We start from the raw sequence: 12,482 nt of genomic DNA, 5'->3' as shown, positions 1-12,482 counted from the left end.
ATCCGCAGAGGCACGCATGTCCGCAGCCAGGATTTTTGAGCGGCTCAAAAATCCTGCTGCGGATGAGATCCGCATCACTGCCTGAACACATACTGAAGACATACGCAGGACATACACAACCAACGTGCCGCATATCCCCTGTCATCCGCTGATATCCACAACCGACAGGTTGGCGCGGCTTGGCGACGGACCGGGACAGCGTGCAAAACAGATATGACGCGTGCCCAGCACGGCCACATCATGGTCGCAAATGGTATGTCGCGCAAGCAGACAGACTGGGCACAGATGAAGCAAGTGCATCACGGCCACTGTGCCCCTCATGGGGGCGCCTCCGCGGTCGCCTTCGCTTCTGTTCCCTGTTATATCCGCTTTTCTTCCTCATGTATTCGCTGATCCACCCTGGGACATTTGTAATTTCCGCCCACCTTTGTTGCAGACGCTCAGCTTTTGTCTCCTCATTTCATGCGCAAATCCTCCTAAACGCCAGTGGGACAGGGCCCTTAGACCTTAACAATTTTTAGAAGAAGGACCACAATGGAAATCAGTGTTTTCACTTTCTTATGTCATCCATGTATTTTAACATATTTACAATTATTTTATGTATTTACATTGAATTTAAAATCACTCAAGCTTTCAATCAAGATGACTTTCTGTTCCTTGCCAGAATGGCCTGAGTCCAGAAAGTAGTTAGCGCCCAGCTGCTGCAAGCAGGTGGTTTTAATTTGACAAGCAAAAACAGTGGCAGAAGATATTAAAACCACTAAACATTTCACTTGTGGTAATAGCAATATGAGACATATCTAAACTGGCTAAATAAATTGAGCTACAAAATCGCAATAAATCAACAACACTAACAACACTGTTAAAGTAACATAAACGACAATAACATTGATAACTTCAAAACCCAGAAATTTCATGGTGCATTAAAGCACAGCATCCATTGTTTGCTGGTTAGCTAAAATTACTAATTTCTAAAAAACAAAAAAAACAAAAAAAAACGAGTCCTATCAGCTTTTAGTTTTTGCAGCGTTAAGGGCCCTTTCACACATAGTAGGAATAAGTACAAATCAGGGCGAATCATGGCGGAACAGCTCGTATGAGTAAACCACAAAAACATTGAGCTGATGGGCAGGCGTGCACGATCCCGCTGCGACAGTATTGTGCACACGATGGTGTCATGTAATTGCGTATGTAGGTATTGTCGTAATTATTTATATACCTGTCCTGGTGGTGGCTTCTGTGTTTTTAATGTGTGCACTGAGCCATCATTCCGGTGTCAGTGTGCTGCGATCAGCTGACAGGCGCCTCCTTGTGCTGTGTGTGATCAGACTTGGCTGTCCAGCCCTCATTTGATCAGATCTGTCCATACATATAAGCATTTTTTGCAAGTGCTCCCCCGGCATGCCATATGTGTTGGTGGAGCAAAGAGGGGGCGAGACACACGTGCGAGACACATACACCACATGTGTGTTGCTCTGCAGTTCCACAGTCGTGGGGGCACTTAGATGAATTTCACATCCAGCTTGAAAGTAATCATCTTCTGACTGTTTTCATGCTAATAGCATGAATGGCCACACATATTTTCAGTGCCAAGCGAGCGGTGTTAGATGTTTGTATGTGTGACCTGGAATTTGGCCGACACCTGCCGCGTGAGGGATCAAATGGGCTCTCACAGCAGCCACAGCACACACTCTATCTTTCAGCCACTGGTGTGTGCAAATAGTTGTAGCAACAGGTGTATGAGGCATTAGATGCAGCTGCGATTTTACACATATTGCATTCGATTCCTGCTTCATGTGCACTTCATGTGCAATTCGACCACATTCGTACTATGTATGAAGGGGCGGTAATCCTTGACTCAAAATACACAAGCATACCAAATGGCTCATGTCAGCTCTGCCCTGTTTTTGCATGATTGAAGCCATACACATGCACACAGAGGCCACTTGACTATTATAATATAGATTGATTACATCTCATGGTTGCAGTTGCTCCCCAGTTGCACTTTGAAACTTATTATCTTCCAGATGCTGTACAGGAGGTAATCGTGTTTGTGCGTGTTGCTTTGAAAATGCTTTGCTTCTCATCTTTCCATACAACCTGTATAATGATCCTATGTAACTTGGGAATGCTTGCCCTGATGAGTGAGATATTGGAATGTTAAAACATTCATCTAATTTCGTCAGAATACCAAAAGGAATGTTGTGAATTGCAGTTTCTGTGGAGCTACTGAAGTGATGTGCTTTGGATTTGTCGAATGCAGTAAAAGATTATTTATTGGAAGAGGAAATATTGTTGAAAAAAATTTTTTTTCCTACATTTTGCATTTGAGTATGGTTTGGGTTCATGTTCATCATTCTCAAAGAGATGGAGAGATGCCCCTTGTTTTATTGGAGACTTTTGCTCCTGCACTTTAAACAACAGCTATAAACACGTCACTTTTAAGCAAAGTAAAATTGAGTAAGTTTTGAAACATCAGGTAGCTGTCTGTTTATTTTTTTATTGCTTTCTCACCCAAAGATACAAATCTGATGCTGATAGTAACAACTATCAGCAGCAGACTGTGGAGCTGCTGTCCATGGTGCTGAAACCATATTCACATTCAATATTCACTCAGAGCACCACTGGGTTGGAATATCTGAATGCTTTTGACAACTAAGTAACTATTTTTTCAGTAGGAGACATTGTAATAATTAATTCCAGGCAAAAAATTTATTCACGACAAACAGAAAAGTAAAAACACAAAATGTTGCTGATTCTGACAAATGTTAAAATTATCTTAATTTTCGAAATGCGTAGTTTTGTCCTATTTATATGAAAGGAGTGAGTGACTGAGTGAGTGACAGCGGTTTCATGCTGTGCATGCATCTTGAAGCTAAATTCACAGCAAAAGTATCAAAAGAAAGGAGAGTATAAAACCAGACAAACAACCGGACAGAAATTGATATATAACGCAAAAGTCAAAATTATAATCCTTAAAATAGGGTCAAAATATTAGTTTTTTTTTTATTTTTTAATTAATTTATTTTTTAAGGCAGGTCAATTCCCATGTTTCACCTTTGGGTGTCGCTATTAAATCATAAACCGAAATGCCTTTGTACCTTCACGGACAAAGCTTTTGTTTGTTGAACCGAGCAGAGAATCATTTGGATCAGATGCGACAGGAGATGGAGCCGAGCTGCGCCTTTTCCATTTACAAGAAATAGAAAGGAAAATACAACATTTAGGTTGGTATATGCGTTGGATAATGATGAAGACCGACAGGAGAAGTGGATCCCGGGATTTCTCTCGGATTTCTTTTCCTCTTTGTCTGCTGCTGTTTGTCGGAAAGCAGGCTTTGGCTGAAATAAGGTACTCTGTTCCCGAGGAGGTGAAAGAAGGAACCGTTGTTGGAAATGTTGCAAAGGATCTCGGCTTTGACGTCACCTCTTTGACAAACCGACGGTTCCGTGTTGTTTCTGAATCTGAGGAGGATTTTTTTGAGGTAAAACAGGACAGCGGTGCTTTGTGTGTCCACAAGAAAATCGACAGAGAGGAGGTCTGTCAGGGGAGCGGCGCATGTCTAATGGAGCTGAAAATAATCGTTGAAAATCCTTTAGAGATGCATTATGTTGCTGTAGAAATTACTGATGTTAATGATCACGCACCCAGTTTCCCTGAAATGGAACAAACGTTTGAAATAGCAGAAAATACACAAACAGGAAAACGGTTCCAGCTGTACACTGCTCATGATCCTGATGCGGGAATGAACTCCATTCGTTCTTATACTTTAAATTCAAATGATCATTTTGAAGTGGATTTACGTCAAAACGACGAAGACAGAATGTTATTTTTAGTGCTGAAGAAGCCGTTAGACAGAGAACAGAAAAATAAACACTCACTGTTGGTTACAGCTGTTGATGGTGGAAAACCTCAAAGATCAGGGACACTAAATGTGACCATTATTGTTCTTGACAGTAATGACAACCGTCCAACATTTGCACAAGAGTCTTATGAAATTTCGATAAATGAAAACATTCCAGTCGGTACTTTAATCTTTAAAATGAATGTCTCAGATGCTGATGAAGGAACCAATGGAGAAATTGTATACAGCTTATCAAAAACTTCAAAACGCAAAATTTTTGACCTTTTTGATTTGGATATGCGAAGTGGTGAAATTAGATTAAAAAGAATGTTAGATTATGAAGATAGTGATGTTCATAAACTGGGTGTTGAGGCATCAGATAAAGGAACACCTCCGTCATCAGGTGAATGTCGAGTTATTGTAAAGATAATAGACATCAATGATAATCCACCTCAAATAGAAATCACTTCCCTGTCAGATACAATGTCTGAGGATTCAAAACCTGGTACAATTGTTTCTCTCTTAACTATTAAAGATAAGGATTCTGGTATAAATGGAAAAATTATTTCACAAATAATAAATGATGTTCCTTTTGAATTAACACCCTATTTTAAGGAGAATACATATTCAATTGTCACTAAAGGATTGTTGGATCGAGAACAAATGTCACATTATGAAATAACAATCAAAGCCACAGATTGTGGTGAGCCTCCCTTATCCACTTTAAAAACAGTGAATATTCAGATTTCAGATGTCAATGATAACAGTCCACATTTTGAACAAAATCCGTTCCAGTTTTATATTGTAGAAAATAATGTTGCTGGAAAGTCAATATTCTCTGTAAGTGCAACAGACAAAGACCTGAATGATAATGCAGTTATTACTTATCATATTGTGAGAGAAGGTCAAAATGGAATAATGACTTTCCTAAATATAAACTCTGATAATGGACACATTTCAGCACTAAAAAGTTTTGACTTTGAAACGCTGAAAAGTTTCCAGTTCCAAGTTGTGGCCACAGATTGTGGAACTCCATCACTGAGCAGCAACGTGACAGTGAACGTGTTCATTCTGGATCAGAACGACAACCCTCCAGTCATCCTGTATCCAGTCAGTGCTAACGGTTCTGCTGAAGGTGTGGAGGAGATTCCCCGAAATGTGAACGCAGGTCACTTGGTGACTAAAGTCAGAGCCTATGACGCTGATATAGGATATAACGGCTGGTTACTGTTTTCACTGCAGGAGCTTACTGACCACATTCTGTTTGCTTTGGACCGCTATACAGGACAGATCAGAACACTTCGCTCATTCACAGAGACAGACGAGGCTGAGCATAAACTGGTCATACTGGTCAAAGACAATGGGAACGTTTCACTCTCAGCAACAGCTACTGTGACTGTCAAACTTGTGGAGCCCAAAGAGGCTTTTGCAGCTTCTGATGTTAAAGGTTCAGCAAAAGATGAAGAGGACAATAATGTGACTTTTTATCTCATGATCACTTTGGGCTCGGTTTCAACACTTTTGCTCATCAGTATCATTGTGCTGATTGCCATGCAGTGCTCCAAAAGCACAGACTATTCCTCCAAGTATTTGCAAGAAGCAAATTACAATGGAACTCTGTGCAACAGCATCCAGTACAGATCTGGAGAGAAGCGTTACATGTTAGTTGGACCCAGGATGAGTATTGGATCTACTATAGTTCCTGGAAGCAATGCAAACACTCTGGTTGTTCCTGACAGGAGGCAGGCATCTGCAGAGGTAAGACATTAAAAAGTGATTTGGGTTTGAATCATTCAGTTGTAATTTACCATTTTACTGATAGCTGTTTTGCTGCCCAGTCTCACACTTTTTTGGTGCTCTTATTGTGAAATGAGTGCATTTATCATGTTGAATTTAGCAATCCTTACTCGCAAATAGAGTTATTCAAACATTTGTGTCACCAGATTATGTGTATCACTTAATTGCTTGATTTGTTGTTTGGTCAGTTAATGTAAAATTGATCAGTTGTTCTCCAGATATACTATGTGCTACTCTGACAAAGATATACATATATTGGAGTTGCTTATATATATATATATATATATATATATATATATATATATATATATATATATATATATATATATATATATATATATATATATATATATATATATATATATATATATATATATATATAATGCTGTACGTGAGGTATTTAATCATGTTTGTGCATGTTGCTTTGAAAATGTTTGCTTCTCTTCTTTCTATACAAACTGTATAATGATCTCATTTAACTTGGAAATGCTTGCTCTGGTGAGTGAGATACTGCAATGTCAAAACATACATCTAATTTTGAAAGAATACCGACAGGAGTGTTATGAATTGCAGTTTCTGTGGAGCTGTGAAAGGGACGTGTTCTGGATTTGTCAAATGCAATAGCAGATTATTAAATGCAAGAGGAGATATTGCAGAAAATTATACGTTTTGCACACATTTTGCATTTGAGTTTGGTTTGGGTTCATGTTAAATATTCTCAAAGCGATGGAGAGAAGCCCCTTGTTTTATTGGAGACTTGCGGTGAGCAGTAGCTCTCCTGCATTTTACACGAGGTCCAAACACGTCACTTTTTAAGCAACTTAAAATTGATTAACTTTTGAAACATCAAGTAGTTGTCTTTCAGTTGATTTTTTTTTCTTTCTTTCTCGGCCAAAGATGCAAACCTTCTGTGTTGAGGACACCGTGTAACCTCAGGACACTGTGCTGAAAGTTCTAAGCAATTTTTTAGCTGCAGACTGCAGGGTTGCTGTCCATTGTGCTGAAACCATCCTCACGTTCGATTTTCACTCAGTGCATGATGCACAAGGGACATTTCAAACGATCTTGAATAACTGAATTATTTTGACAACTAAATAGCTATTTTTTTCAGTGGGAGACATTGGAATAATTTTATTTTTTTCACGTCAAACAGAAAAGTGACAATGCAAAATGTTGTTGACTTTGGCAAATGCTAATTCACAGCAAAAGTATCAAAACAAAGGAGAGTATAAAACTAAACTAAAAACAACCAGACAGAAACTGATACACAACGTAAAAGTCAAAAATATAATCCTTACAATAGGGTCGACAATTCCCTTGTATCACCTTTGGGGTCGCTATGAAATCATAAGACCAAAAGCCTTTGTACCTCCCCGGGCACATCTTTTATTTGCAAAACCGAGCAGAGAATCATTTGGATCAGACGAGAAAGAAGATGAATCCGAGCTTTTACGAGATATAGAAAAGAAAATATTGCATTCAGTTTCAGGGTTCTCTGTCTATATGTGTTGTTATAACGATGGGGAGCGAAAGGAGAAGTGGATCCCGGGATTTCTCCTGGATTTCTTTTCCTCTTTGTCTGCTGCTGTTTGTCGGAAAGCAGGCTCTGGCTGAAATAAGGTACTCTGTTCCCGAGGAGGTGGAAGAAGGAACCGTTGTTGGAAATGTTGCAAAGGATCTCGGCTTTGACGTCACCTCTTTGACAAACCGACGGCTCCGTGTTGTTTCTGAGTCTGAGGAGGATTTTTTTGAGGTAAAACAGGACAGCGGTGCTTTGTGTGTCCACAAGAAAATCGACAGAGAGGAGGTCTGTGAGGGGAGCGGCGCATGTCTAATGGAGCTGAAAATAATCGTTGAAAATCCTTTAGAAATACATTATGTGGCTGTAGAAATTACTGATGTTAACGACCACGCACCCAGTTTTCCTAAAGCGGAACAAACGTTTCAAATAGCAGAACAGACGCTGCCAGGAAAACGGTTCCAGCTGCACACTGCTCATGATCCTGATGCGGGAATTAACTCCGTTCGTTCTTATACTTTAACTTCAAATGATCATTTTGAATTGGATATACGTCAAAACGACGAAGACAGAATGTTATTTTTAGTGCTGAAGAAGCCGTTAGACAGAGAACAGAAAAATAAACACTCACTGCTGGTTACAGCTGTTGATGGTGGAAAACCTCAAAGATCAGGGACACTAAATGTGACCGTTATTGTCCTTGACATTAATGATAACCGTCCAAGCTTTGCACAAGAGACATTTGAAGTTTTGGTGAAGGAAAACGTTCCAGTCGGCACTTTAGTGTTTAAAATGAATGCCTCAGATCCCGATGGAGGGTCAAATGGAGAAATTATATCCAGCCTTTCAATAACTACAAAACGCAAAGTTTACGATATTTTTGAGTTGGATATGCGAAGTGGTGAAATTCGATTAAAAAGAATGCTAGATTATGAAGACAGTTATTTTCATAAATTAGACGTTGAGGCATCAGATAAAGGAACACCTCCATTAACAGGTGAATGTAGAGTTCTTATAAAGATAATTGACGTCAATGATAATCCACCTCAAATAGAAATCACATCACTGTCAGATAGTGTCTGAGGATTCAAAACCTGGTACAATTGTCTCTCTCATCAGTATTAAAGATAAGGAATCTGGTGTGAATGGAAAAATTATTTGCCAAATAATAAATGATGTTCCCTTTGAATTAAACCCTTCTTAAAAGGAGAATACATATTCAGTTGTGACTAAAGGGTTTTTGGATCGAGAACAAATGTCACATTATGAAATAACAATCAAAGCCACAGATTGTGGTGAGCCTCCCTTATCCACTTTAAAAACACTGAATATTCAGATTTCAGATGTCAATGATAACAGTCCACATTTTAAACAAAATCCGTTACAGTTTTATATTGTAGAAAATAATGTTGCTGGAAAGTCAATATTCTCTGTAAGTGCAACAGACAAAGACCTGAATGATAATGCACTTATTACCTATCATATTATGAGAGAAGGTCAAAATGGAATAATGTCTTTCCTAAATATAAATCCTGATAACAGACACATTTCAGCACTAAAAAGTTTTGACTATGAAACCCTGAAAAGTTTCCAGTTCCAAGTTGTGGCCACAGATTGTGGAACTCCATCACTGAGCAGCAACGTGACAGTGAACGTGTTCATTCTGGATCAGAACGACAACCCTCCAGTCATCCTGTATCCAGTCAGTGCTAACGGCTCTGCTGAAGGTGTGGAGGAGATTCCCCGAAATGTGAACGCAGGTCACTTGGTGACTAAAGTCAGAGCCTATGACGCTGATATAGGATATAACGGCTGGTTACTGTTTTCACTGCGGGAGCTTACTGACCACAGTCTGTTTGCTTTGGACCGCTATACAGGACAGATCAGAACACTTCGCTCATTCACAGAGACAGACGAGGCTGAGCATAAACTGGTCATACTGGTCAAAGACAATGGGAACGTTTCACTCTCAGCAACAGCTACTGTGACTGTCAAACTTGTGGAGCCCAAAGAGGCTTTTGCAGCTTCTGATGTTAAAGGTTCAGCAAAAGATGAAGAGGACAATAATGTGACTTTTTATCTCATGATCACTTTGGGCTCAGTTTCCACACTTTTCCTCATCAGTATCATCGTGCTGATTGCCATGCAGTGTTCCAAAACCACAGACTATTCCTCCAAGTATTTGCAAGAAGCAAATTATGATGGAATTCTGTGCAACAGCATCCAGTACAGATCTGGAGAGAAGCGTTACATTTTAGTTGGACCCAGGATGAGTATTGGATCTACTGTAGTCCCTGGAAGCAATGCAAACACTCTGGTGGTTCATGATAGGAGACAAACATCTGGGGAGATACAACATTCAGAATGATACCATTTTAACTGACACAGTTTTGATTTACAGATTCTAGCCTCACACATATATCATCATTAAATGAATGCTGATTTCTCAATGGTACACAACATTGTCAAACATCTGGCTGATCTTCTTACCAGTGATGCCCCTTCATTCTTTTTAAATCTGTTCTTGTTCATTCATTAGAGCATTTGGTTGAAGTTGCATACCTGATAAAAACTCAAATGTTGTATTTTTCTCTCACACAAGAATAACAACACTCAGAATTGTACATATTCACGTTGCTGTTTTGTGTTGTTTGTTTCAACTTTTTAATATTCATACAAACTCCAGCTCATCATGAATTTTATTACTTTTTGGAGGAAATTGTCTCTGTGTGTTGCTTTGAAAAATTAGTAGTTGCTCTGCTTTTATTCCTGACTGTTTGGTAGTCCCCGTCAAATTGGAAACGTGGGCAGGAGGTTGTGGTCATTTGAATATGGAAGCATTCTTTCAAATTATGACAATTAACTGATGGCAATGTGGCGAAGTGTTTCTGTGGAGTTGCGAAATATATGTGCATGTAGGAATTGTAAAATTCTACAGTGGCTGCTTTTGTAAGGTGGCATTTTATGAAAAATGTTTTTTGCAAATACATATGGTTAGGATTCCATTTTAAACATCATTTAAAATTAAAAAGCACTTTAGGGAGCCTGAAACTGGTTCTTTTTGGATGCATCAACTGGATGTCTATTTTTTAAGATATAAACTGTAAAATGTAATGTTAGAACACTTTGTTGCCTGGATTGCAAAGGCGTACAAATAGGTGCGTAATGTGACCCTTTGAGGTAAAGTGTGTGATCATCGTTCAAAGCCCACGCCATGGTACTGAAAACTCACAGAGGCTTCACGTTTTCACCCAGAACATGATGCCCAAGTGGCATTTAAAGTACAACCCCAATTCCAATGAAGTTGGGATGTTGTGTAAAATGTAAATATAAACAGAATACAATGATTTGCAAATCCTCTTCAATCTATATTCAATTGAATACACCACAAAGACAAGACATTTTATATTAAAACTGATAAACTTTATTGATTTGTTGCAAATATTTGCTCATTTTAAAATGATGCCTGCAACACGTTTCAAAAAAGCTTGGACAGTGGTATGTTTACCACTGTGTTACATCACCTTTCCTTCTAACAACACTCAATAAGCATTTGGGAACTGAGAACACTAATTGTTGAAGCTTTTTTAGGTGAAATTCTTTCCCATTCTTGCATGATGTATGACTTTAGTTGTTCAACAGTCCAGCGTTGTTGTACTGTGCGCTTCATATTGCACCACACATTTTCAATGGGCGACAGGTCTGGACTGCAGGCAGACCAATCTAGTACCTGCACTCTTACTATGAAGCCACGCTGTTGTAACATGCAGAATGTGGCTTGGCATTGCCTTGCGGAAAAAAGCGTGGACGTCCCTGAAAATGCCATCACAGATGCTGGCTTTTTAACTTTGTGCTGGTAACAATCTGGATGGTGTTTTTTCTCTTTTGTCCGGAGGACATGACGTCCATTATTTCCAAAACCAATTTGAAACGTGGACTCATCAGACCACAGCACACTTTTCCACTTTGTGTCTGTCCATTTCAAATGAGCTCAGGCCCAGAGAAGGCAACGACATTTCTGGATGATGTTGGTATATGGGTTTCGCTTTGCATGGTAGAGTTTTAACTTGTTCTTGTAGATGTAGTGACGAACTGTGTTAACTGACAATGGTGCCACCTGAGGGATTGAATGTCACAGGCATTCAATGTTGGTTTTTGGCCTTGCCGCTTAAGTGTAGAAAGTTCTCCAGATTCTCTGAATCTTCTGATTTTACAGTCTACAGTCCATAATATAGATTATGGACTGTAGATGATGGAATCCCTAAATTCCTTGCAATTGAACATTGAAAAACATTGTTCTTAAACTGCTGGACTATTTTTTTTCACGCAGTTGTTCACAAAGTGGTAATCCTCACCCCATCTTTGATTGTGAATGGCTGAGCCTTTTGAGGATGTTGGTTGGTTTGTTTGTTTGTTTATTCCAAGTCAACATAATATATAAACAATAATATAAACAATATAAACAAATAGTACAGTTTTATATACACACTTGACACTGTTCATAAAATGGTGAAAAGAAAAAAGAATAAAGTAAAAATGAAATAGAATAAAAATAAATAATAAAGACAAAAAAAAGGCATAAATGAATTAACATAACACAAACAGAATCAACTTGGAAAGGAGTGGGATGAACACAAGCTTATTGACTCCCACCCCCAATTGCATCCTCAATTAAATTAAATTACTTAAATGACACGGTTGCCGTCATTTTGAGCTTAATATTTCATATATAATATATAAAGCATATAAATAATACAAGTATATATGTATGTGAACATACACCCACATACATATGAACACACACATACATATACATATCCATATATACACACATACACACACACCCATACATATACACACACAGACACTCACACATATATATACATACACATACATACATACATATACACATATATATACACACATATACACATACATACACACACACATGCGCATACACATATAAATAAAAACGTAACATAATACAATACCATAGTAATATAATATAACACAGGAGTGAATAACAATTACACACTGGACAGTATAGGCAAACTAACACACAACAGAGGACCAGACAAGACACACAAGGAACACATATCGTTGGATTTATTATGATGATTATTATTACTGTTGTTGTTTACCCTGCTTAGTTTGAAGCACTTGAGGTGAATGCATTAAAACCACAGGTCCTTGGTGAGGACCTGTTAAAATATGGGGTCGTATTAGGTGCAATTAAAACCACAGGTCCTTGGTGAGGACCTGCTAAAGCATGGGGTTGTATGAAGTGCAATTAAAACCACAGGTCCTTGGTGAGGACCTGCT

At 38.6% G+C, this 12,482-nt stretch overlaps 2 protein-coding genes and 1 pseudogene across 2 annotated transcripts in view; all 3 read left to right on the top strand.

Annotated features, from left to right (window-relative positions):
* Window positions 1-12,482, top strand: part of LOC117519820 (protocadherin gamma-A11-like) — a 911,360-nt gene that overhangs the window by 32,639 nt on the left and 866,239 nt on the right. The gene's annotated exons all lie outside the window — the stretch shown is intronic.
* On the top strand, window positions 3,011-6,571 carry LOC117520497 (protocadherin alpha-2-like). Its single transcript, XM_034181832.1, has 3 exons — window positions 3,011-4,349; window positions 4,806-5,602; window positions 6,539-6,571. The coding sequence occupies exons 1-3, from the start codon at window positions 3,236-3,238 to the stop codon at window positions 6,569-6,571; spliced, it is 1,944 nt and encodes a 647-aa protein (XP_034037723.1). The 5' UTR covers window positions 3,011-3,235.
* On the top strand, window positions 7,102-9,528 carry LOC117519850 (annotated as a pseudogene).

This window comes from Thalassophryne amazonica, chromosome 11 (genome assembly GCF_902500255.1).
Source record: "Thalassophryne amazonica chromosome 11, fThaAma1.1, whole genome shotgun sequence".
Taxonomy (NCBI): domain Eukaryota; kingdom Metazoa; phylum Chordata; class Actinopteri; order Batrachoidiformes; family Batrachoididae; genus Thalassophryne; species Thalassophryne amazonica.
Note: the sequence above shows the minus strand (reverse complement) of the source record. Positions and strands in the feature narration are given on the sequence as shown.